The sequence below is a fragment of the Apostichopus japonicus genome, chromosome 9 (genome assembly GCF_037975245.1).
Source record: "Apostichopus japonicus isolate 1M-3 chromosome 9, ASM3797524v1, whole genome shotgun sequence".
Taxonomy (NCBI): Eukaryota; Metazoa; Echinodermata; class Holothuroidea; order Aspidochirotida; family Stichopodidae; genus Apostichopus; species Apostichopus japonicus.
The window spans coordinates 9,125,001-9,152,326 of record NC_092569.1 but is presented as its reverse complement, the minus strand read 5'-3'; the positions used below and the strand labels follow the sequence as shown (position 1 = coordinate 9,152,326).

Below are 27,326 nucleotides of genomic sequence, written 5' to 3'. Positions count from 1 at the left end.
GGGGTGGGGGGGGGGGACTACTTTACTGTTTTCTCAAACATGGTTTATGCACATTGAAAGTCGTAAGGGATGGGGTTGGTTCCCTGTTGACATTTGACAGGGTCAGGCCGTCAGGGTGAGTCTTGTCCTTGTATTTCTATTTCATTCTCTAAATCACTGATTCTAGCCATAAAGCCTTCTAAACATAATAGCCTTCTCAACTGCTAGTGGCTTTCTTCTCAGGCCCACAACAGGACTTCAGTGTACCTCTTCTACCAATCATTTGATCAAATGCCCCCTTCCCCTTCCCTTTCATTGTTAGGCTGAATCAGCCCTTGGATCAAGAAAAAGAGGCAGTATGTTTTCGCTTTATCTTCGGTTCAATACAAAATTAACTATGAACCTTAGAAGGTCTTGTAATTTTAAACTATAGTTAACGCATTTGTAGAAGTACATTGTCTTTGAGACTACATCAGTATCAATAATCATTTTTAATAAAGTAGGGATAATGAACCTGCAAGCAAATACATCTAGGCCCATTAATTTTGTTATATGGGGATCCGGTTTACAATTACAAAAATTAGTGACATCGTTGTGAGGATACTGAATCGTTCAGGATGTTATGTCAGTCATACAGTGTGATAATGCTCCACTTTTTTTAACGTACTTTCAAATTCATCTGATTTGTTATTTTCGACGGTATGTGTCAGTAGATATGAGGTTCCTGTGGTCGGATAAGTGTTAGTTGGATTTAAAACTGATGACGTATTTTGAACACAGTCAACATCAGTCTCCATGGGCAAAGTTAGATGTCCACCTGTGCCTGATTGTCCCTATTCACTATTTTAGAAACCGTGTTGCATTACTTGCGGTACGGATCGTGTAAATTAATAAAATAGTTACAGGAGTTAAATTGGCCAAATCACTCTTCCATATTTCTCATTACAGTAGTGGATAGTATAAATAAACAAAACGCTAACAGAAGATGCGAGCAATTAGTTTATTAGAATGACGACATTTTCGTTCTCCAAGGTATACCTGATACTTCTGCATGCCAGTCGTGTTCTGTGGTCGAAACACGAAACAATGATATATTTCAATAATTTACTCTTTTTTAAACTTTCCTATACAACATAACGCAATGCAAGTGGTGTATTTACCTCTTAATTTAGACAAGTTTAATTTACACCATCAAGAGGGATGCGAAGTAGATTTAATAGAATCGGCCAGACAAGGGACAAACCAAACTACACAAATATGCGGAGATTTGGGGGTCAAAAAGAATAGCATACTTTCTTTCATATTATATAATTAACCGTAATACCGCCTACATTTCTTGGAGATTGCATTGATCTATTGATAGATATAAACACATCAAATTCAACGATAGGGTAAGTAGTTCGACAAGGGGACAAAAAACTGCGTTCAACGATATGACGCAATGGTCAGTAATCCATATGCAGTAACAGTTTAAGAGTTCTTACGTATAAGTGAACACTGTAGCAGTCTATGATGGATTCGCGACTTGGCTGAAATATTAGTAATTTAATTACTTCTTATTTAATGAAGGAATAGTTGCTAAAGCTACCCGAGAATTGCAAAACAACACATCACAGAGGCATATACTTTACTTACAGGTTACAGAAACGAGATTTGAAAATAACCTTAATTGCCGGTCCAATTTCTTTGACGTGGTCTTGGTCTTTCACGATGCGTCCATATATCAAACCGAGGTGACTCACATACCCAATATTAAACTGCGCTGAAACCTATATTTACCACTCTTATAGATGCTGATATCGTTGAAATAAGACTGCAATAAAAAACCAAATAAGATAATTGACATTCATAATTCCTAACACTGATTAAAACCAATATTGCTTTGATCAACTCGTGTGGCAAACCATGGACTTATCCCCAGAGTAGGAAAAAATAACTTGACGTAAAGGTGTGTGAGCCTCCAATTCGTATTGTTTACTTATTGGTTGTTACCACTAATAATTTATTTCGCTTTGTTAATTATTACTCCCTTGAATTCTCTAACGCCCCGTTATAAGTTATACTACTATATATTTAAGTGACACTAAAATTTATGTATTGAGTAAACTTCTAAAATATTGTCGCAATGCCACGTCTAGTAACGTTTCTGTTTCAACATTACCCACTGAGAAATAGGCCGTAGAAATACTTTGCGCTGTCTGTACAAAGTTAATTCTTGGCCGCATGAAAATGTTATCACTGTTTAACATTGCGACGTTTGTGGTAAGTTGCAAATGTCATTTGCTCTTTGCCAGTAAATTGATGATCATTTATATGAAAAAAAAGATAACCTCTGGACTATTCGTTTAAAAGAATATTGCCCAAAATAAAATCTAATGTACAGAAAAAAAATGACAGCATGTGTCATGTAAAGTTAACATATGTTTTCACTGCTACTATAACTACTACTTAGCAAATCTTTATCAGTAAGAAGTCACTCGAAAAATAACTCATCATTAGTAGTGTCAATGCATTTACTAGCTTTTAATTACACCAATGCAGTGTACTACATTGGTGTAATTTACACATTAATTGTTCCTACATTCCATTCCGGTGATATGGGTGCTTGACAACTTTGCGGAGCGCATTAGGACTGGTGGTTCATCGCATCTTAGTTTCCGTCTAAAACGGGAATCTACTTGGAGTTGGGAGGGGAAACACGTCCTTTGGGGTAAGGCCCAGAATGCTAAGGATTACTGACTAATCGTCGAGGGTGCCTCCTTATTATGCCACGTCAAAAGTTGAAAATCAATGTAGTCATTTGCCATTTAGGCCTACCCATCAAACAAATAACCGTGTTTAAAGATCCTTGCAAGTGATGAGATCAGCAATTCCGTCGATTACCCTCATATACACAGTTTGTAACACAGAAATGGTCACAACAGATTTACACTCTAAAACAGTTTGACAAATATTTTACCACCCAAAACGTTTGATTGCTACAGCTTGACCAATTTCATTGCCAATCGACTGAAAATTGTCTGCATTGTTCTTGGTTTGGGCAGACTTAATTTCAAGAGCCAAAGTTGGTTAGATAAATACATGGTCAGTAAAGTATTTGCCCAACGTTCTGAGGGTAAGCACATTAACATATTTTGTCACTGATTTTGGTACCCTATTTAAAAAGGGTTTGTTTTCCTTTACTTTCCTTTTCAATTGGCGAAAAGGTTGTTAAGCAGTTTGAGATTTTCGGCATCGACTAAAGGCGCCATTGAAAAATAAAATAATTTTACTTAACCTGAGATAATCGTATAAAACTTGGTAACGCATCAATTAAGCTGAGTTTGTCCATAAAAGCTACCGTAGTACATACTTACGATTTAAATACAGTATGTCAGCACAATTATGTGAATTGTACCGTCGAAATTGATGAAATCGGAGTCCCTGAAAAGATATGTTTATTTTTTCAATCGTTTGAAAATGCAACCAAACAAACACGCCTATATAAAAGGTTATAGTGACTAACACAATGATTACATTTACAATTGGTAGGCTTGAGATGGTCGTTCATAAATCACAAACGTAATTTTAGGGGGTTGACTTTCAAAACTCATTGTAATGGTAAATAACACATTTTAGATAGTACACTGTATTTAAATCAATTTATCTCCGAGATACGAACATAGGCATGTTTCGATACATGCGTGATCTTATATGTGCGTAGTTTCCTCAGATTACGAAGAGGAAGGGCAAGTTGGGTCAGGTTCAAGTAGCACATGCAGGTGTGCGATGTGTTTCACTCAGAAGGTTGTATGAGTACAATCAATGACACCGAGATGATATTTGTTTACACCTTACCATGGTAGGCTCTGTCAAACTAGAGGTCAATATAGCCGTTTCCTCCGCTCTTCTCTCCACCAGTACACTTTACTCCATTTTCTTTACAATGATTGTCATCTTTTCGTGTTGAATCCGGCGGTATCTGGGACCGGCAGGAACATTTATTACCCTGAAGGACACTCGAAAAAGTTGAACTCCTACACTCGTCAGCACAAACTTCAAGTGTCAAGTCATTTATCAGATTAAATGTGGAATATTGATCGCTGACGTCATATCAACCACTATACTCATTGCCTAGGAAATGTGAATATTTTGCTATAGTTTTTAATAATATGATGCGTCAATTATGCCATGGCATGTTTGGAATCTATCCATGAATTTGATCATTTGAGATTGATTATAATTGCCATCAGTGATAGGGGAGTTGTTCAATCCATGCACGGATTTGTAGAAATAGAGTCGTCGAGAGTCGATCCAAGGGGATATTTTTATCACTGATCTTTTTTGTTCTTTAATACACCCGTACATGAAATGTTCATGATATTAAAAATCATTCCACCGTGACATATATTACCATATATCAACCCGTATACTGTAAAAATCAGCTCCGCGCATCTCCGTGAGCGCATTTTAACAGTCATGTTAGCATCAGTGGTTTTTGCTCTCATTACATTATAGGAAGTAGGAAAACATCCAAAGTATTCTCTATATGCTACAAAAATGAAACAAGACGTAAGACACTTGAACGGACTATAAATACTGGGAAACACCTGGTACTCATGGCTCGTACAGTAACAACTGTTCACCAGTAGCTATACTGTACTAGCTATGAGTATCAGGAAAAGATTTATTCTGCTGCATTCTGAGTCGAAATTGAAAGTATAGAACATTAAACAGTCAACAGTCAAGTGTGTGCCCGAGTGTGTGTGGTGGGCGAGGCGGGGTGTAGCTACCTGTGATCAGCACCACTCATCGTTAGTCTTGGGGAAATGGTTCAGTCTGGGGATTTTGAGCATTCAGCCGCGGAAGAAAATGGACTTAATGAATAGCGTTAAATCGCTTATATTAATGCACAAGTCTATGGGTACATATGTATTTTCTTTACGTACAGGTATGGAACACTAACACGTTATTTTCCCTGATCAAACGTGACCAACTTGTTATCATCATTGGTGACGTGTTCCACTTTGAACTACTATTATAAATTGGGTATTTTGTAGAGCAATACCCATTAATTAAATTAAATAATACCTACTTTATACTAATAGTTTAGAGTTACTTATGATAATAACATGTGTGTCGTTTTAAGCCATAGCATCCGGCATATGGCACCACTGAAATATCAACAGTTAATAGTCCCTTTGTCGATTCCCTGGTCGAATGTATATGCCGAATGGAACCGCTTTGAGATAAATCTCGATTCGCTAGTCCAGCCGAGGAGAGTTGTCGATTCCTGGGTGGAGTGTCGTCCGGTCAATTCGATTCCGCTATAGTTGACCTAATATGGGCATTATTGCTTTCAACGAACCACTAATTGATGGTGATGACACATGCATAATCGATGGAAATGGGTAGTTGGGATTACTTTATTACGAGATACTCTCCTGAGACTATAATGTGGTCAACATTATTGCGTATCGAGCTCCCTTTCGACGGAATTGATCAAAGTCTTGTAACATCGACGAGAAGATCTGTGTTGATATTAAATATACTAATTATTTTTCTACTAATCGAAGTTTTAACTAATCGAAGTTTTAATTCTCGCAAGGAGTTGAAATAAACATTGACATTTTGAACTGAAATAAACTTTTCTTATGCCGAATTTCTTGAGTAAAAACTTAATAAACTTCAAGAAGTAGTATTTATATTGACAATTTCAATGTTTGAAAGGAGTCTTCAAAAGGAACGCAAATAACAAGTTTGAGTATGGCGAAGCCTATTACACTGTAGGCAATGCAAGTAGGCATTTGTATTGATATATATATATATATATACATATTGCTATAGGTAAGCAAATATTCAATCGTCTGATATGGTTGTAATTTACATTAAGTTCTATAAGCTCGTTCTTAATGTCTAAATAAGTCCCATTCCTCGTTTTTTTTAAACACCCTGGATTATGTTTCTGTCACACGTTCCCTTTTAACGAGAGTTCTGAGAGTTGCAGATATCTATCATGTGTTTGCTGTTAATAACAACCCTCACTCCACTTCATTCGCCCAAACGAAACTGCCCAAAGCCTTGGCTTAACTATAATCTAGAAATATCAATTTCGTGACTTACTTATGCTGATTCTTTTTCATGGTTTTCCTTGTTTACATTGTCTATAACAGGCTGAAGTTATTCATTTGGATCTAAAATCTGCTTAACTATGTTATAAAATCCTGAAACGCAATATTTCCTTGTACCTTCATTAGTTGTAACCAACACACGAAAGTACAAAGCCGCGAGTCAGATTAACTTGTTTAACAGTTATAATGGAAAGGAAAGTGAAACCTTTTAAAGCACGTAACGGTCATATAAAACAGCGTCATTGCTCAAAGTGAAAATTACCTTCTCTTGTAACAATTTTGTTCGGAAATTATCAACATTATCCATATATAAAAAGTTTCCATTGCACAAAGTAGACATTGCTTTTACACTGAGTTGGTTTCGAGTATGCCTTTAAAGTGTATACGCCCCTCCCAAAAGGAAAAACATCAATCTGTTTTTATTAGCATTGTACTTGGTTACACGGAAATCGACACAGGCAAATTTTATGACGAAGGCATTGTAGTAACATTTAAAATAAAGGCAGAAATAATGCACATGCTATCATTGTTACTAACTTACAAAGTATACGGCGTAACTTTCCTTCGAAGGCAAAACTGCCTTCGCTTTGAAATAACATCGTCCGAAGTACATTCACCCTCCCTTTTATAATACAGATACGATCATACTACCAATGAAGCCGATTGACATCAAATCTAGAGAAAATGTTTGCGTTACATCTATAGTACTTCAACCTTAATAGCTAGAGTAGCACTAAGCAATCATATTTTCGCAGAGAACATAAAAAACTGATAGCTCCATAAAAATTGATAGCAATTGATGGCAAAGACATTGTAGTAACACTCCAATAAAAGGAAAAGCAACCACTTGTTATTTACTTCAACTACGATGTAATTGCCAATAAGGCCGATGGGCATCGGATCTGGAGAACCTTCATCACTTACCTATATTGCAACCTGAATAGCTAGAAAGAAAAATGTAAGCATGTTTATTTCCATTCATAAAACTAATAAGGCATCAAATCATATCTGTTAAGAACTAGTTCAATCGCGTACTGTCTTACATATGTCACTAATTCCTCATAAAATATTGTTGCTTTTATATTTTATTGTGTATCTTAACTTTCATTGTCTCCAGAAGTTGTATCAACAGCCTGACGTTCGTCAAGCTGATGATTACTCACAGCTAGTTCAAATATTTGGATATTTTTTCCATAATTAATATTGTATCCGACATCTTCCTGTTCTTTTTTCAGTAGAGAGGATGGATCTGATATAGAACTGTCAGCATCTGTGGAAGTTGTGCCATCAGCTTGTGTTTTGTCATCGACAAGCTGATGACCACTCACAGTTGGTGGAGACTTTTGGACATCTTTGACACAACCAACATTATACCCAACACCATCTTCTTCCTGTGTCTGTAAAGAGGATGGGGAGGACGTAGAACGGTCGTCATCTCTGGGAGATTTGTCACCTGTCTGCCGTTTTTCATCGAAAATTTGAGAACCACCGACAGTTAGTGGAGACATTTCGACATCTTTTTCATTGGCAAGGTCACTTTGTGCATCTACCATACTCTTATAGTTTCTACATTGATCTAAAATCGATTCTGTGTATTCCATTGCTTGAATAATGTCAGTTTCATGATTCCGAGACGTTTCAGTTTTCTGTGAAATATTGTGGGTGACAGTTGTATGAACCTGTTCAATATTTGTTGGCACGTTAGTGTCTGGACGATAATGAGGTATTTCTGATGCCAGTATTACAGATGTCTCGAGTAAAGGTGCTGGCTGAATCATAGAATCACATGACCCGACCTCCGCTAAGGAGGATTCAGCCATGTTTAAAGATGTTGGCTGAATAACAGAATCACATGGCCCGACCTCCAATACAGAGGGTTCAGCCATGTTTCTTTGCATCATCTCTCTTTTTATCGCTGTCTGCTTCAGTCGTCTACGTACTTCTATTAGCAGTTTTCTTGAGTGGTATCTAATAAAATAACAGATCGATCCATAATGTTAGGTATAACATGGCTAGCATATTATAGAATTATTTATAAGACAATTTGCTGACTGTCGTTCATAAAACCCTTCTAAATTTGAAAACTAGTTTAGTCATTCTTGCATGTGTCTGTTATGTCGAATTCGTTACTCTATAAAACCATTTACTCAGTATAGTTTCACATTTCACTAATTAAAAATAAACTGCATAACATCACATTAAACTTTTTAATTGTACAATACAGTAATTAATTGGAACCCATTACCCTTTTGTAGGTTTTAACATTTCGGAATCGTTTCTTTTATAGCGTAATTTTCAGTTTTTATTGTTTTTACCTCTCGTACTAATAAAAATACCAAAACAACATTGTGATATCTAACACCTTTAACATTTTAGTATTAAACTGATCATTTGTGTTACACTGGATTTTAACTTTCTCAAACTCAATTAATATTGATGCATATTTTGATCACTGACGTAGACAATATTCTTCTTTATACTTTTGTTTCCTTACTCATCCCTACTCAATGATGACAAACATTTGAGAAACTAAATGCAGTGATTAGGCAGAAAGTTAAAACTTAAACACATATGTTAAGTATAGACCAGAACATCTATAATTAAAACTTAAGTGTTTTTTTATTCAATACTATGACTTAAGTGGGCACGTATATATCAAAATACAACAGTGTTCTCGTTAAATAAAGACAATGATGACACAAAACTATACTGTTCCATATTATCCGTCATGGCATCCAGGCCCACGAGCCACGCTTCTGAAACACTTTCTAAGACTAGCAATGAGCTTGAACTGAATTGAAACATAAACAAGATCGTGGAAAATTTATATTTCGTGAGGAGACGTTCCTCACTGTTGAACGTTTATATGTACTGCTAATATCGATACGAAATTCTGTATCTACCGAAACTGGTTTCCCACCTCTCCTCATTCGAGAAATCCTGGATTTGTACCTTGTCATAATATATTTGTAAAATTAATATAAGTATTATTTTGTAACTTACGTTCGTAACATGCACATAGATCCAACGACTGTGAAACATCCAAACAGGAATGACAAGATGATCAAGATTATCGCAAGCCAAGTGATGCCACCTAAAAGAGAGTCTAGAAATTAATTCAGGTTCAAGAAAATATAAATTTACAGACTCCAAAAAAATTCAAAGCTCATTACCTCCTAAATCGTGTCTTGCCCAATGAATTTTTTCCTCTGTGGTACTATCTGTTAAATTGAGAAACAAAACAAATAGAAAGTTGCATGTGCGAGTATTCACTACCAAGTTAAACTTATAGGTTGCATTGAATTTATCATTATAGCAAGAATTTAGAAAAGATTGTGTTAATTTTCGTAAGACTGAATACGCAATCAAACCAACCAATTTAAAAAAAGATCTGCCTACCTTCAATTTTATCAGATACACCAGTAATTTTGTCTGTGGTAGGTGTAGCTGTGAACAAAGAAAATCATCTATATAATTAGCTCTATGTTGAAATTCATGTTTAATGATGTCAGTTTGCATCGATCGATACATTATTTTATTACTCTTTAGGAATACTTTTCTGTTTGTAAAATAATACACGAGGATTTATTGAAAGGCATAGTAACGTCCGTATATTGTTCTAATTCCATTACAAACAACGACAAATCAAAGTAATTAAAAAAACCGGAAGCACATTTTTTGGCAATTGACTTTCCGTATCAAAATAAATCGACTTACATGACATGATTACAACAAATCATCTCAGAAAGACCACAATAAGGTTAAGTAAATTGTTGTTAACATTTCATGAATTTTAAAAACTTTCAATTGTGAAAAAAAACATGTAAATGAAGCTTGGTATACCACTAACTTCAGAAATTAGTGAGTAAGATTCGTCCGGAATTTCTACCGTCAAAATATATGTTATGTGTTACCAAGATTGCGTTAAGATATACTGTTTATTCATAGTGATCATTGTGGTTAAATTTAGCAGTCTAGTCTAGATGTCTAGAGGTATAGAGGCCCCTTAGAACTTTAGTTATACTACTGACTGTAGTTTTGAAATTGATATTGAAAATATGAAGACGAAAATTTTTATAACAGACTGATAGGAAGTGACTCAAATTTTGATTTTTTGTTTTTAATACAGTATATAGTTTACTTTCTTTGAATCAGTGAAGCGTAGGCCTATGGCGTCCGACCTTTGATAACACATGATCAGGTAAGAATGTACAAACCTGATAGTTCACATGAATGGTTGTTGTAATATGCAACCTGTTTTATGCAATATTCTGTCATTAAACTATGTGCCTACATTATCTGTTACACCTTCAAAACATTTGATAAAATGTAGTTTTGACATAACATATTTGAGATGGGATTGATACTATTGATCAATTACTTGAATAAAACTCATGATTAATGTAACAAACCTTGTGTTATTTGATGTCCATCATCACTTGGAATATTTTGAGTCCAGTGTGTAGACCCTGATTCGGTAGACCCTATAGATGTAACAAAACCATAGTAATAACTTTATTGGTGAAATCTTCTTAGTCAAAACTTTACACAACTAGACATCACTTTCAATACAATAATGGACGTTCGAAAGATGATTAAAATATATTCTCCCATTCGGTATTATATAAAAACCGTATGTTTTAGTTAATTACATGGTAACATATTAAGCTACTACCTTTTGATTGACTGATTAATTATTAATCTACTTCAATTTTACAAGAACCTCTTCGTTGTGTTCGATAACAATGACATTTTGCATAAAGAGAAGTCTTTACTGAAAATGAATTTGGCTTGATGTGACAGGCAAGTAACTACAATTTAAGTATTTAACATTCCATGTTTTCTTTTTCTTTCTTTTTTTGTGGGGTGCAGTAGGGGTCACACTTAGCTATAAATCCACCCACTCAAATCTTCAACACGTGCTATTCCAGAACAAATCTGTGCGTGTTCCACACGATCTGTCTCACTTTCTTTTGTCATGACTCATATCATTTTGACAGACAGAAACGTCATTTACCCTGTATCGTCGTGGGAATCGTATCGCATCTGTATACACATATGTCACATGTCACATTGTCCAAGTTGTCACCAACGTAGGTCTCATTACTTATAACAGATTGGCAGCACCTCAAGCAGGACGTTACTGAAAGAAAGTAATGTTTCAACATTTATTTACAGTTCATCATTTGATTTGCACGGTTTTCATGAACCTTGTGCAATTGGGGAAATTAAAACAACAGGCATTTACAATAAGTACGTCATGAAATGAAACAAGACAAGTACTTAGCATTATCCTATAACTTACCGATGAAATTAGTCAAAATATGAAGTGGGGCTAAACTATTTTAGATTTCACCTAACTACATCATGCAAAAATTGCAATATGCCACATTACATATTCTCCTTAACTAGTTGAGATACAACTTCAGATTTGAATTAATAATCAGACAGTTTTATGAGCAAAATTACATTACAATGTTGTTGCCTTTATAACTCACAATTATAACCAGCTATTCCTGTATCCCAGGCTCCACATTTCGGAGAGCCGCCACATTCTGTAGTGCAAACATCTAACTCGAGCTCGTTACTGAAGCAGAAGCAGGCGATCCCGTTTTGTAAGCCATCAACATCATCGCTCTTGGAACATATTTCTGAGCACATAGCAACAGTCATGTTAAACCTTCTTGTTTTCATCATTTCTGTTAGGTTGGTAGAACTATTGAAGCAGTCGAAGTATTGTTCCCCTGTTCAAAATGTGACAATAAAAGGACTTTTTATTTCAGTTCCCACCTGCTTCACTTAAACCACTATTATTATAAAAAACGACTGACGACTGAAGTACTTCTACTCGGTCATAAAATGTAAATCATCTCACGCGTGTCCTTAAAGGTTTAATGAACTTTTAGCATTTAAAGTATGATAAGTATACAAACAATTAACAACACACCCTGTGATGAGGTGTATTTGATGTTAACGCATTGCAGTACACTTTGGGTAACGCAACAGTGGTGTCCAGAATTTCGTTCGCGATATAGGTACAGAATATCTCCGGGTGTATCGCCATTATACAACCAGCATCGCCATTATACAACCAGCCGCAATATATGCTCCATAGGTATTACAGAATGACGGGTGTTGGAATTATTTATTCATCCTTGAAGTATTATAGCAATAGTTATTTGAATGTGTCGACAGATAGCGTTTATACAGGCATATGTGTTTAAAGTTATCTAAAACTGATATTATATAAGACATGCGTAGAACAAAGGTGTCATGAGTTAGACTCACACTAGACAGGCCTGGCAGATTGAATTGACTAGTTTAGTTAAGACTAGGCTCGCTTTAATCATTTTATAATGGTTTGCTATTCTACATTACTGTGATGGAGTACGACATGTAATGTGTATCAGTATTTCCTTTACTATTGCAGGTAGTAACGAGTATAGTACAGAATGTTATTAATGCTTGAGTTGAAAAGAGTACAATGTTTGAAAAATGAATTACTTTAAATACGTGGTGATATAAGAAAGGCCTATGTTAGCACTTATCAGCGTTACCTACACGGAAGGAGTGCATACTCACCTCTGCAGACAGAGTAACATGATATGAAAAAAATAACAACGTCGGTAAATGTGTTAAACAACATTTTTGTTGTTGTTGCTGCTTTTGATGAAATGAGCTTAGCAGTATATTGTAAAACTATCCAAGAGTGCTTGCACACCTAAGACTTAGCAAGAGATGTTAAGGCAAAAGGAAGTAAGCAAGGTAGCGTTTCCGCAACAAACAGTGTTGATATTGGCTAGTAATGGTTAAACCTGATCGTATTTCACTTTCGTGTACTCGCTTTAGTTTCAAGTACGTTGGTTAATGGTTCTTCATAAGTCAAGTATAAGCTACTTTTAAGTGAAAGTTTATGGTCAATTAGTTATTCAATGTAGCAGATCCCATCTAAGTCGAGTCGAAGGCGAGTTAACCAGTGGCGTAGGAAGGAACTTTTGAGTGGGGGCTGAAGACTGATGGCCGGCCTGGGGGAGGTGGTCTAAGGGGGTCTTTGGAAATTGTTTGCATTTCCAGGTGGCCACCGATGCAATTGGTGCAATATAGCACATTTCAACACCCAACCCATTTTGTAAATATTTTGCATTCTCACCTGGCCTTTGATGCAATTTGGTGCTTCACATGAATTTTTCTGCCAAAATGTTCTGAGTAAAATGACGAATGTTTTTATCATTTATTGAGAAATGAAAAAGGGGTTTTCTGACTTGCGAAGCGGGGGGCGGAATGATACTTCCGCCCCCCATATTTTTCACTGGGAGGAGGGGCTGGCGCCCCCAGCTCCCCCAGCTCCCCCCGGTTCTTACGCTCTTGTAGTTAACACCGAGTCCAAAAGCAAGTCCGAGTTACGTTGTACGAAAATATCCAAGTTTGCGTTCGATATGTGTGACAGGTTGAACCACAGTATTTTGTATTGACACATGAAATACGAAGAGGAAACAGCACAATATTACATTGACCACAATGTGCAGGATTTGTTGCACTAAGACGACAACGACGTTCCATGCGATAGAAGGAACTTTAACTATACGTTTAGATCTATGAATCAAAGTTAACACGTAAGAGAAATATCGTTTTATGCCCATAGTACGGCTTTAAAGAGGAAAGCCTGGCAGTAGATCATACCGTGCTGCAAAACATGTAGCCTATCCAATTATTAATTTTATCATTTACTTCTATTTTTTATTTAATTTTCTTTTGCCGTCCCCAAAAATGTATCTATGTGTGTTTAGGGGCAAGAGACTCTTCCTCATACCCTCTGGCTACGCCACTGGGATAGAATGTCTTCATTTGTAGTGAACCACCTGGAAATAGGGCTACCTGCATCTTAAGTCTTATGTCGGCATCAGGATAGAGACTTAGTTCGAGTACTTGGTGCCCTATCAAAGAAAACACGTTATAGGCAAAGAAGAGGGGTTTTCATTAAAATGTCCAACTGCATCTACTCCAAGTGAACAGTTTAACATTTTTTTTTAAATTTAATTTCGTCTAGTTTGACACGTGCAAGACAGATGTACAGCATGAATTTAGCTTGTCGTTTTCGGGAGGACCTCTAGCTATAGGTGGAAATCGATAATAGATGACTGCTGGCGATTAACCCAGCAAAACCAATATTGACCATCGATAGGCAATGTATCTTTTATAGATACGCGTATGACGTGTGATAAGTGATACACCGAAAGAGTGAGAAGCTTCCACTTGACTTACTTGCTGCAGTTGCATCCAAATATTGACTTTTTATGTAACAATGTCAACAACAAAAAGTCGAAAACTTCACGAATTAAGTGGTACATGAAACGCAAACAGAAAAGATCATTCGAATGCATTAACTAGACTTGTATGCTAATGCAAAGGATCCAGCAGAATGATCCAACACTCTAGTGGAGAACATCATGTAAAGATAAGCGGGACCAGAAGCAGGTTCTTACCACCGCTTCCTAATCTGCTCCCGGTTCATGGACCTATACCGTCGTTCACCTTCTCTGCATACACTTACCAATATTATTGCCAGCGCGAGGTAAGAATGGACTTTAAAATGAGATAATGGAAGGGTAACGATGACAAGAGATGAATATTAGGTAAGACGGTTATAATCACTCTGTTCAATTATGGTTTTTGTCCTGCATAAGGGTGTGGACATGAGCAATGCTTATGTTATCACCATTTCGACCATTGCTAACATCCAACAAGATAACACGTTTCAAAATTGAATCCATAAGTGATAAATGATCGTTGTCTCTGCTTTATACATTTAATGGTGGAGAGTCTTAGCTAAGTATAAATGATCGAACATACTAGAAACACATTACAAAAGGAAAAAATAAACCCCGAAGCTAACTATAAAATACTTTCATATTCATCGAGATCCACGTTGGCTTGTTTATTTATTTTTTTCATTTCTAAGACGAGGAAAGTTGCATAATATTTGTAAGGTCGATACGCGAAATTTGAAGATCGCTTATCAAAATGATACATCTTTAACAGATACAACTCTTCCATAAAATTACATATTACATGAACCTTTGGTAAATAGGTATAGTTAAAGTGGAAACAACTAACCATCATCTTTGACCTACATGACAGAAGAACAACTCGGTCGAACACCCAAGAAAAGTCTCATTTGTTTTGGTATATATCGTTGAATAAATGTCTTTTCTAAGAATATATAACTCTGTGATGATATAATGTCAGCTAGTATCTGAACCTTTTATTTTCCTTTTTCGATTTACTTTTCATACTTTAAGGTAGAATTTCAATATTGCTGAAACTAAAACTACTAATGTAAAATTTAGGTCGTGTTTCAAATTTTCTTTATTTTACATTCAGCAACAGCAAAATAAATGTTATCTACATAACAGAAAATATACACTGAATACATACAGAAAAACATATAAAGAACTGAAGCGTAAGTTGTATGTTTAGACTTGATCAAGTCGTTAGCCCTGTGTGTAAGAAACATCATTGAATGTTTGATAACTCCCATATGAAATAATGTTTTCTTAGATTTTTTACTTAAGTTGTTAAAACTAGTTATCTCATTATCATACGGGCCATTAATGATGGTAGGATTTGTCTGTCCTTCTAGATTATACAAATGATTTCCTCTTTACACAACGGGCAAACCAAATATTGGCAATTGAACCACCTTTCATCCAATGTCTATCTCTATATCCAACTAACTCGTACTGTTTACCAGCAAAACCACACTTGCAGACATACATATGAGGCAATTGTATCTGTTGGGAGGGGAGGGGGAACAACCCTCAAAATCGAAACATTTTTCAACATTATTTCAAAGGTCGCAAAATATAGCACAATAACCACTCCCGTTATACCTCTTTAAAGGATTTGAGGAGAACACTCACACAGTGTACAGAACGTACTGTTAAAAGATAATATTCTACAAACCAGATGAATTATAGCATCCGCCACTTCAACACCCCTCCCCCTCCCACCTCACCTTCCCTTACTTATAATCCAACACAAAATGTAGCCTTTAAATTACCGTAACTGCTCGTTGAAATGTGATGAGATTCTTGATAATCGCTTATTTATTCCTCGTTAATTTTTCTATAATTTGTCAATAATACTGGGTGTGTCGAAAGTTTGTTTATAATTTTTTGAAATGGGAAAGGTATGCACATCTCCTATATGTATAGCAAAGTCAAGGTAAACCAACAGATGAAGAAGAGAAGGAATTAATTTATATTTTATATTACAGTAACATTGTATTTCGACTTTTGTTATAATCATAGAAATTTGACGTGTAAGGAAGAACTATCTGTTACTTTAGTTCCAAGTGATCGTTGTTAGAGAGACATTGGTGATGGTCCGAGCTAATGTAGTAACACATGGATACATCTTCATCTTTAGATGCTCCTGGCTGATGTTGTCATTCTTCGAGAACGCAATCTTAGCAATCTCGACGTCCATACCGCCCTCTATTTCTCGACATTAACTTTTATAATATACTTTGTAAGTCGTCAGTAACAATAGGACTCTGTTCATTGTTGATCTTTGAACAAAGTTCTTATTCACGCACATTTCACTAGTATTTTTCAGATACTAAAAGTGGTCTCCTGCCAATTATATGAAGATATACCGAGTGAATATATCTCTGAACATTCATTGTATGGCATTGCCCCTAAGATGACCGCCGGGTGAATATGGTAGGACCTCCTAAGGGCTTCTGTATGTCTCTTTGCTCTGAAATGTTCATATTTGGTCGATCAGCCATATTTATTGCCTTTTCAAAATCGATAAGTTTGATTTGAGGACCTGTCTGGTCTTGAAATCCTGGCATCAACATGACATTGTCGATTTTCAGATCACAATAAAGGATACCTCTGGAATGAACATTAATGAGGGCTTTAACGATGCTCAGAGCAATACGGTCAATTACAGCAGAGGGAAGGATCTTTTTTCTTGAGAGCGGCTCGGAGAGTCCATGTCTTGAAAATGTTGTCCACTCACCGATAAAGTCGTGAACGACAGAAGGCACCCCAGTGTTCCCATCTGCTGGTACAATAACGAACAGTTCTAGGGCACATTCTAAACCTCGTAGTTTAGCTAACATCTGAACCTCAAACTTTTGCATTTTAACATGAGAAAAATGAAATTTAAAAAAAAATACGTGAATAGTATATGACACTACGGCGTTTACTCACTAAATCGATGTATGACTCCAACTACATAGCTTTCGTCGCAGCAAAATGTCAAAAGTAATTTTTGTTTAATCTTCAGGTCTTCTCCAGCCAACACAATTTATACACAAATATGGTATAATATTGGCGCGAGCGGAATTTAGTTTCTTCTAGTTTGATAAATACGATAAACTATTACTGAGTTTGCTTGCCGCATGTGGTTAATAAAACAATCGGTTGACCAGAAATGTGCGTGGGAGTAAGATGATGCGGAGGAGGTTGGACCGGGCAATGAGTGTCTTTCCACTCATGTCCCATGTCCCACTCACATGTCATAACTAAACGACATGATTATCAGTCGAACCGAAACATAAATATCGTCATACCGTTTAGTACCAGGGAATGGTGAGTCATCAGTGAAGTTATATTCTGGAACGTGTTATCTGCAAATGAATATTCATGACATACTCCTAGGAATCCTATTAATTTCATGTTGTTGTTATTTGATGCATTTTTATATCCAAAAAATACAAATATCATGATATGAATAATGAGCGGTTTTTTAACCTTGAATAATTTTGCATTCATTAGAGAATCTTGATATGTTTTCATGGCACAAAGCCTTCCAGATTTGATGTTTTTCATTAGTTTTACTACTCCATACGCTCATCCTCTGCCAAGAGTAATCGGTTTCTGGTTATGACATGTTAAACATACTGAAGATCGCTCTGCAATAAACAACTCGCATTCCTGGAAATACAGCTTGTAGTTATAGCGTTTTCTTTGTTTTCCTGAATGGAGAGAAATAAAACAAATAATTTTTAAATGTCCATTACATTGAACGTTAATTTTACTCCCATTTATATTTTTGGTCCCGAGTACGCACGAAAACTAGGAATCCATTGAATGTGAGTCTGTGCTAAACATTTATTCACTTCTTAGCCGCTTTCCTAATACTCCTTTCTCGTTCCCGGAATATAATTAATGGTAAATTCTTATCCCTTCCACAGATCAAAACAACCCTCAATCACTCCTCATCTACCCCCAACCCTCCTACACCTCTCCGCCAGGAATGTACGGAAACCTTGTGTTAGGCCAGGTCTATATAGAAAAATCTTTAATGTTAAAATTTTGTACGCGTGACAAAACAATCTATATTGTTTTTAAATTAAAATTAAACAAATACACGAACACTTTTGTAACTATATATGTGTTGATTATTTGTGTATCCTACTTTCAAGTGTCTGGCGCCAATATATCTGTGTATAATATTTATGCACAGTGGTGAACAAACCTTGGTCTCACCTTACGAAAATATTCTTTTCCTGAGTTTGTGTAGACCTGAACACTGCTTGCCCAGCTGTTGATTTGACCAAGTGAGCATTCGCTTTGAGTAGTTCAGCGGTAACTTTGACTGGTTTAGCCGTTCCTTTGACCAGCTCAGCCGTTGCTTTCACTGTTTCAGCCGTTCCTAAGTTTATTCATCCCTTATTGTTTGGTAAGACGACTGCGCCCTTCATTAACGAGGGGGTTGGTGGGCTTTCGTAATGGGCTGGAAGATTTCTTGACCTTCCGTTGAACCTTTGGTGTTACGTTCAGAGTTGACTTTGTCTTGATAATGCCCCGCTTTGTTTGAAAGCTTTGCGTTGCGAAGGGTTAAGATCATTTCCCCTGTAGGTCCGTTACGTGACCGATTCTCTGTTACAAACTGTTTCCGATCCATTAGATGAAGTTTGGGCAGACGATGATGGTCTTGGTTGATATTGGTCACAAACTTCGTAAGTATTAGATCGAAAATGGCCACAATAGTTCAAGGTCGTAACGACTTTCTTCCAAACCGAACGTCTGCAAAATATCAAGAGTTTAAAGTTTTGCGTCAGATTTTTTACTCGTTCTAATTGTAATATTTTCATAATTTCCATTTTTGTTAAAGATTGGTTAACTTATATGACTCACAACATTACGAAAGCGGGCATAGGGAGAAGTGTATGATATCGCATGGTTGCATTCTGTACTGATAACAGGTAACATACGTAATACACACTGAAGCTACTTATAACAGCTGCAATTACTCCTATAGACCTAAGATTATATAGTCGATAAATGTTAAATTAAGTTATATGTCTGGATAACATTGTCAACAACTGAAATTAAGAAAAAGGTAACAAGGAAAGGGACCATGCAAGAATGAATAGATTATGCTATAGGGTTAGACTATCCTAGGATAACTTAGCCCGCATAAGGATAACTAATCACGAACCCCTTGGGTTAGCTTTATAGGCAGTTTCTATTACATTATCATACACAGAAAATATAAAGTTATCGACTTTTTTTTTAGAACAAACTTTTGCATACGCTACGCTACAAACATACAAAACTCCATTAGTGAGATAAAGCAAGTTTGAACGTTGATTCAACTGGTTAAAAAATATGTGTAATGATATAATAAATACAGTAAAATATTGATTTTGTTGTTCTTGTTACTTTTATGCATAAATCATCAACCAGCAAATCACCATAGGATATTATGTGCATCCGAGAAACTGCCCCCCCCCCCCCTCCACTATACCATCCATGTTCACACTGCGATTTATTCGCAAAACTGTCAATCAAACCGTACATTATCTTTGCATAGGGCCCTGATGTAACAATTTATACGATGTCAACACTTAATGGCAATAATAAAAGTGTCTGGAAAATAGTACACTTAATAAAGCTTCATTGTACAACAAAGTTGTACGGTTACGGTAAATATGCTTCATTTTTCATTTTTTTCTGGTTGTAAATGGTAAACATAATGATTAAAAGTAAATATATACTGATGAGAAATATAATTTTGAATCAATAGGTTCCAGTTTCTGTAAATAAGGTGCTATATTCGCTACATAAAGCAAGTATTATGTGTTCGTGATGCTTGGCAAATTGAACTAAAGAGTATGTTGCCACGGTATCCAACCTCCTAGTTTACGCCTGTGTTACCTCATTTGTTGTTACAAGCATATACCATATACTAAAACTTCTTCTATTGCATACTTATAATCGAAACACAATTGACAAGAAAGTGAAATGATCGCATGTATGGCTCTACAAATTATTACCAAAAATTAACTGTTTGTGAGAATGTTAGGTATTTAGAGATAGCATCGTAAATGTTACATAAGATAAAATGACCATATTCTCGATCTGTAATCGAGACTCAGATCTCTACGGAACAAACAGTAAGGAAATTCCTATCAATTGCAAAATTGACTTATCGTTCTACAACGTTTCCATTACCTTTTAACATTCTGATTTGCACGTTTATATGCAGCATTAAGTTCCGTCTCAATGTGTTAGTTGAAATCGTGTATACAGATTTAAGGTTCTTCCAGGATAAATGCATCAAATATTTGAAGATGGACGTGAGTAGTATATATATATGTTGTACGATTTAAGATATCATTAGGCCTATTCCCACAAAGAAATAATTTACATCACGATTTGAATTCAGATCTAAGAGTATCTATAGGAGTAGACAAATATGTGCTAACATGTTACAGACGTAAGCACGCTCATCTTTTCTACAAACCCATTAATACGTAATATGTTCGTGGTATATAGTCCACCTGGCATAGCACCGTAGTTCGCTTACATTAATGCAGGTTACTTTGTTTATCCTGTAGAAGTACACAGTATACTGAAACGAAGTGCTTGCTCTTGGCTCAATTGCGTTTACTACACTTGTTCTCTACGTAACAGTAAATGCTAATGAGATATCTCTACATAAATACATAAGCAAGGACTGACTGCAGGGACTGATATGGCCGACAACACATAATGAATGTCAACCAGTGGAGCGGTATGCATGTACGGCAATAGTACGTATTTGCCGTAGGCCTAATGAAGATAACGCAAATTCGATACAGCTTGTTTGCGAAGTATACAGTTTGTAGAGTATTAATATCCGCTGTGGGAGTATAACTGAGGTAATACTCGACTACTTCCAAACGGATATATAGTGTGTACAAAGGTGCGAGACAATTACCTCGATTACAAAAGACCCTTGGAAAGAGTTAAATATAAAGTGAAAGCATACTTTTGGATCGTACCGTTAACATGAGTTGAAACATTTTAAATAATTGACAACATAACAAAAACGAAACAATGTAGAGAAATATGTAACATGTGAACATAAACTAAATTCATTGTTCAGTTCACAAAGGTTATTTTCTTTGTTGTATGTACTTGTGTACTTCTTAAAGCAATTATGTACTTTCGATTTGCTATTGCTATGAACAATTATGCAGGTATCTTTGCCAGTAAAGTAACATTCATCCAGATTATATTATGTCTACGCTCACTTGATGTTGTAATATTTTCGTACCTCCATTTCGAGCGCCATGCGCGGCTGGCAAATCGGACCGCAGAACGGCCGTAGGCGCACTGCATATGAGAGAGCGTTGCCGAAAATAGTGAGCCGAAAATTACAAGCATGCATGCGGCAGTGAGTTATTATCAAATTCTTTCAGAAGATGTTTTTATTTATTTCCAAACCATTTTACTGCTGGCTTCAATTAGCCGCTGGTGGAAATTCGAAACGACGGTTTGCCACGGCGGTTACTGTCAACCCACCACTGCATAAAGTATGAACTCTGATTCGTTGAACAGACACCACCTAATTATTTTATGACAGCTTAATTGGATGTGGCGAGTGCTTGAATGTGCGTATGATCATGTTTGTGCATTCCACGAGCAATTTGAGTTTAATATCTACTTGAACCAAACTTGTTATTATCACTTTCAGTCCTTTTTATTTATTGAAACCTAAGTGAAAATAAGAAAATAACTGATAAACCGAGAATTTTTTTAGCAGTTCTCTGAATGTGTCCGTTCCGTTAGACACCCCTGTAAATCTCCTAGAGATTTGTTTTCGACAGTTACACGTCCAAAAATTCACCAAACCCAGATATTAAATCGTTGAAATTAAGTAAATATTCAAAATCAGTTCCAGACGGTCATTCTGCTAATCTGATTTGATCTGATCTGATCTGATCTGATCTGATAATCTGATCTGTTAATCAGATCTGTTATCTTGTATTTTTCACATTGCTTGTCGTCAAGGGCGATTCATTTGGAAGCCTCTGAATCACCTGAAGCTGATTCCTTGCTTGATGCGGTCAGACGCTTTGTAGCTAGACGAGGTCATCCTGAGAAAATGTTTAGCGATAATGGGTCAAATTGTAAATGAGATTCCAATTGTTTCAATGTGTGTGACGCTGTGTTTTGCGTTGTTACGCATATCGTCGTGCGTGTGAGTTGCGTCCTTGGTTTAAATTAGCCTTTAGTCTGTTTGCTTCTGGTTCATTCTAATTAATTGATTCACATTAACGATAACGATTGATGAGGATCGACGTATATTTGTTTTGTATATGATTAAAGCCAAAAGTTTCATGTAAGTTATATTTCCTTCAACCTCCTTTGATGTAACGTATTATATATATATATGTTTAATTAAGAATGATATTGTCTAGAGTTTAGTTTAGTTTAGTAGAAAAAGGGATCAGGAGGGACACTCAAGTCCGAATCAAATACCCTATAGAAGAGAAAAAACTGAAGACACAAACACTCAGACCCGATGACAATGCTAAAAGTGCTTGTCCAATGCATTCACACTACTAACAAATACAACTTTCTCCGGCACACCGTTCCACTCATTCACAACCCTTAGAAAAACGTTATGGCGAATGTTATCCTACTTTGTGACTTTTGGAGTTTAAGACAATGATCTCCGGTACAGCTACCATTAGCAAACATGAAAAAGTCAGTGAAGGATAACTTGTCAAAACCATACACAATCTTTTAAACCTGAATCAAGTCACCACGTAACCTCCTAAGCTACAGTGTGGTGAGATTCAACAGTTGTAACCGCCTATAGTAAAGAGCACCATTTAAGGAACTAATAATCCTAGTAGCCCTCCTCTGGACTTTTTCGAGTAATTCCTCATCATTAGCAAAATATGGGTTCCACGCCTGCACAGCATACTCCAGATGAGGCCTAGCCAACTGCTTATAAAGCCTAACTACTATGTCCTCTTTCAGAAACTGAAGTTCCTCTTGATCATACCTAAAACCCTATTACCTCATTTAGCAGCTTCCAGACAATGTTCAACAAAGACCTCCTGCAAGTCCTCACCATTAAGATTGTATGTATACTTTTGGTTACTACTACCAATATTCATCACCTTGCATTTATCAATATTAAAAGCATTTGCCATCCCTGAGACTAGGAAAAAACATTATCCATATCCGTTTGAAATTTCTCAGAATCGCTTTTAGAAGAGACCTCATAGGGAAAAAGTAGGGAAAGTATCATGCTGATGTAAAAAGCAATATTGCACAACATCTAGAAAGTTATTACCCTTCCTACCACTGGAACCATCTATCCAATTAATGTCAGGAAAATTAAAGTCGCCCATTATAACAACATCGCCTTTAGCAGCCTTTCTAATTGAATCAAACAGCAAGACAAGACAAGACAGCAAGAGTATCCCTCCTGTCCTGACGATACACAACATACCCTGGGTAAAAAACCTCAGCACTACCGATGTCCTCCCAGTAACCAAGATTCTGTGATACCAAACACATCAGGTTTCAGATCCTCAAGAAGAACAGTAAATTTAGCAAAATGTTTACGAATGCTTCTAGCATTGGTAAAGACAATCTTCAGCTTATCCCTGAAACTGTGTACCTTAGCATGCCTCCTGATGATGTTAGAACTATGACTACCACTTTCCTTGCTTTCAAAACGCCTATAAGCACAATCCACTAGAAACATAATCCTTATCAACATTTATGCCTTCCCCCAGCCCCCCCCCCCCCACATTTAACTTTAAAAATAGCTGTTCAACAGAGTAATTCACCATCCTACCAAACAACGAGGACACAGTATTAGCTACGTGCAACCTATCCCTGGCAAACAAATCCCTTATACCCTTGGAACTTGACCACATGTCAACAAATGTGAAGCCGAAGTCAGAACACAGACTATGCAAGAAACCATTCCAATTTACCATCTAATGTTACTGAACCTTGTTGTCAAATCTTGGCAATATACTACAGATGACAAGTTTAGCACGAGTTGATGCTAGGCTAAACAACAATTCGTGATACCTTGACCGAATTATGTCGAGTGGCTCCTTCTGCACATTATTGGTAACTACCTGGTCCACAACCACCTCCTCATTTGACACAAGTTTGTTTACCCTTTCACTGACATCCTGGATTTTGGCCCCTGGCAAACATACCTTGACCCTTTTTGCTAGATCCACCCTGCAGAACTCTCGGTCCTCATAACGCACCAGTGAATCCCAACACAATACCATTCTTCCTTTTGACTTCTCCCGTCCCCGGTGACCACTGTTTTCAACCACACTTCCATCGTTAATCACGTCACAATCGTCACGTTCTACGTCCACTACTAACCACTAACTATTTCACTCCTGGGAGACTTTATGATCATTCCCATCACAAACATCACGCAACTCCTCCACAGGTAACACCTCGAATCCATTACAAGTTGGAATATCCTTACAAAAAAAATCCCTTTCAACAACTGCACTACTCACTGTTGTACTATTCCCATGGGCGGCGATCCTGGGGGGATGGGGGGATATATCCCCCCATGAAAATGGGTGGAGGGGATGTAATACACCATATCCCCCCCACCAAATGCCAGGAATAAGAATATTTTCATGCCTTCATTTATGCATCATCGTGAATGTACTGCTCTTTTTAGCTTCATTTCTCGCCTATACCATAAACGCAGTGCGATCTTTTCAAATAAACCGTCTTTATAAAGCAAGAATAGTTGACTGTAGGCTTCATTGGCCCTATAACAACAAAATGTATTATTGCGCCCACGGTATTGATATAGTACATACATGCACCCTCATAGTATTCATATAGGCCCTATAGTAGGCCTACACACGTACATGTTCCCTCGAACAGCTGAGAATCTCATGTTACCAGGGTAATGCTTAATTAGGGGCGTCGGAGCGGTTCGCCGGACCAATATTCACGGCGCAAAAAAACAAGGAGAAAAAAGTAGCACTAAGAAGAAAAAAAGGCAAAAAATAAAGAACCAAAATGAAAACATACTTCAAAATGTGTTTCAGAAGATTAATCGGGTACAAAAACAGACAAGGGAGAATGCACAGAAGAAAAGCTCGGGAAGTGCCATTTCCTGCAATCTGGGAGGCATTTTTTCAAAATTTTCTCCATTACGCTACGCGCCAACCAATGGTGGCGCGTAGCGTAGTTTGACCTTCCAAACGTCCCCCACCCCCCCCCCGATAATTATGGTAGATGGTCACACTCTGATCTTCCGTACCAATCAAAAATAGCTTCCGACGCCCCTGTTAATACACGTACGTTTCACCTGGATGCCCTAGCAATCGGTACCTAGGAATGTAACTATGTGTAATTTTGTATTGCATTTGTATAGGCCTATAATAGCCTGCATGAGGCCATTTTCTTCATCGAATAATATAAAGAGCTCTCGAACATTCTAACGTAGCGCCTGAAACAAGATTGACAGGGGCACTTTTCCCAAAATAACACCCGAAATTAAAAAAAAAGTATTTTGGATCCTGATTATGAGATATTTCGGACATGAAATCCCTATTTTAAAGTTGGGTATATGCCGCTTGGAAACCTCGGCAAGTGCCGTTTCCGGCCATCTAGAGGGTTTGTAAATCCCAACATTTTCTTGTACGCTTCGCGCCAACTCATGGTGGCGCTACGCTTAGATAGTCAACAAGGTCATATCCCCCCCCCCCCCCCACTCGGAAGTACGGATCGCCGCCCATGACTATTCCTGGCTTCAGTCCATTCACAATTACAGCTATTCAATAGCTCCTCTAATTCCTTAAATTTCCCACACGTATCGCAAACAAACACAATATCTTTGCTCGACGCTGCATTAAAATCACATTCTAAGCCTTCTTGCTATTTGCCTTTCTAGCATTCGAATATGTACTTATCAATACGTCGTCGTGTATAGCCGTCGTGTATTCGTGTGGCATTCGTGTGTCCTGCGGGTAAACTACTTATATAGAAATGCACATCTTCGTGTTGCCTTCGTGTGTGGTTCGGGTGCCATCGTGTGACCTTCTGTAGGCATCGTACTTGCTTCGGCTGTTGATTGGCTGTTGACCAAGTTCGGGGCCATCTTCGTGCGAAATTCAAAATTCCATATTCGTATGGCCATCTGGTGTCAACTTGGCGACAGTGTGACGCCTGCATAACGAAAACACTAAGGCACAGAAAATGAGCGAACACAGAAAATCGATAACTCACGATGAGCAGATTAGGCTCAACAGAGACTACACGCCGAGCGATAGGATACACTGACGCCACAGACCTAAATCGTACGGACAGCACGAATCAAAAAACAAAACAGCACAGATTGAACACAAAAACATGCAGAATGTCAGGAACAGACAATAAATAACTCCACAGACACAACGAATCACAAAGTATTTTGATGAAAAAGAACGATCCCAGAAATGAACGAATTTAAGAGCTCCGCAAAGTATGTGTGTACACTTCAACCTCTGGATGTCTATGGGTGTCTATGAAAGGTAAGGGTCTATTTTACGTCACATAATAAAATGTGTTTAAAGGTATTTGCTTTGAGAATTCTGTTCCATGATTATTGATTTTGTGTAAAGTTATGTATTCCTGTAGGTAATTGATTATTGTCATTATTGTTTATTATTAGTTCCATTTCCTTATTCGCGACCGTTTCTTATAATTGTGCATATTTATTTAGTCACCAGATAACAGATCAGATTAACAGATTACCAGATCAGATCAATCAGATTCGCAGAATGACCGTCTGGAACTGACTTTAAATTTATACTTAATTCAACGATTTAATATCTGCGTTGTGTGAATTTTTGGATGTGTTACTGTCGAGAAAACAAATCTAGGAGATTGACACCTCGCCCCTCCCCCCCCCCCCCCGCCCATGCCGCGGCCAGCTCATCACGTTTCACTT

At 37.0% G+C, this 27,326-nt stretch overlaps 1 protein-coding gene and 2 long non-coding RNA genes across 3 annotated transcripts in view; 1 reads left to right on the top strand and 2 right to left on the bottom strand.

Moving 5' to 3' along the window:
• LOC139974442 (uncharacterized) overlaps window positions 1–7,464 on the top strand; it is a 77,426-nt gene extending 69,962 nt beyond the window's left edge. Inside the window, exon 3 of the long non-coding RNA XR_011795484.1 lies at window positions 7,325–7,464. This is a non-coding gene — a long non-coding RNA (uncharacterized lncRNA). The remainder of the gene's footprint in view (window positions 1–7,324) is intronic.
• Window positions 5,718–12,897, bottom strand: LOC139974435 (uncharacterized). The gene is made up of 8 exons (XM_071981589.1): window positions 12,672–12,897; window positions 11,588–11,833; window positions 11,107–11,232; window positions 10,502–10,573; window positions 9,489–9,536; window positions 9,263–9,310; window positions 9,093–9,183; window positions 5,718–8,057 (listed from the first exon to the last, which is right to left on the bottom strand). The coding sequence occupies exons 1-8, from the start codon at window positions 12,733–12,735 to the stop codon at window positions 7,187–7,189; spliced, it is 1,566 nt and encodes a 521-aa protein (XP_071837690.1). The 5' UTR covers window positions 12,736–12,897; the 3' UTR covers window positions 5,718–7,186.
• A 1,929-nt stretch (window positions 12,898–14,826) lies between these two features.
• The window catches only part of LOC139974443 (uncharacterized), a 14,361-nt gene continuing 1,861 nt past the window's right edge, over window positions 14,827–27,326 (bottom strand). Inside the window, exons 2-3 of the long non-coding RNA XR_011795485.1 lie at window positions 18,593–19,132; window positions 14,827–18,078 (exon numbers count right to left, since the gene is read on the bottom strand). This is a non-coding gene — a long non-coding RNA (uncharacterized lncRNA). The remainder of the gene's footprint in view (window positions 18,079–18,592; window positions 19,133–27,326) is intronic.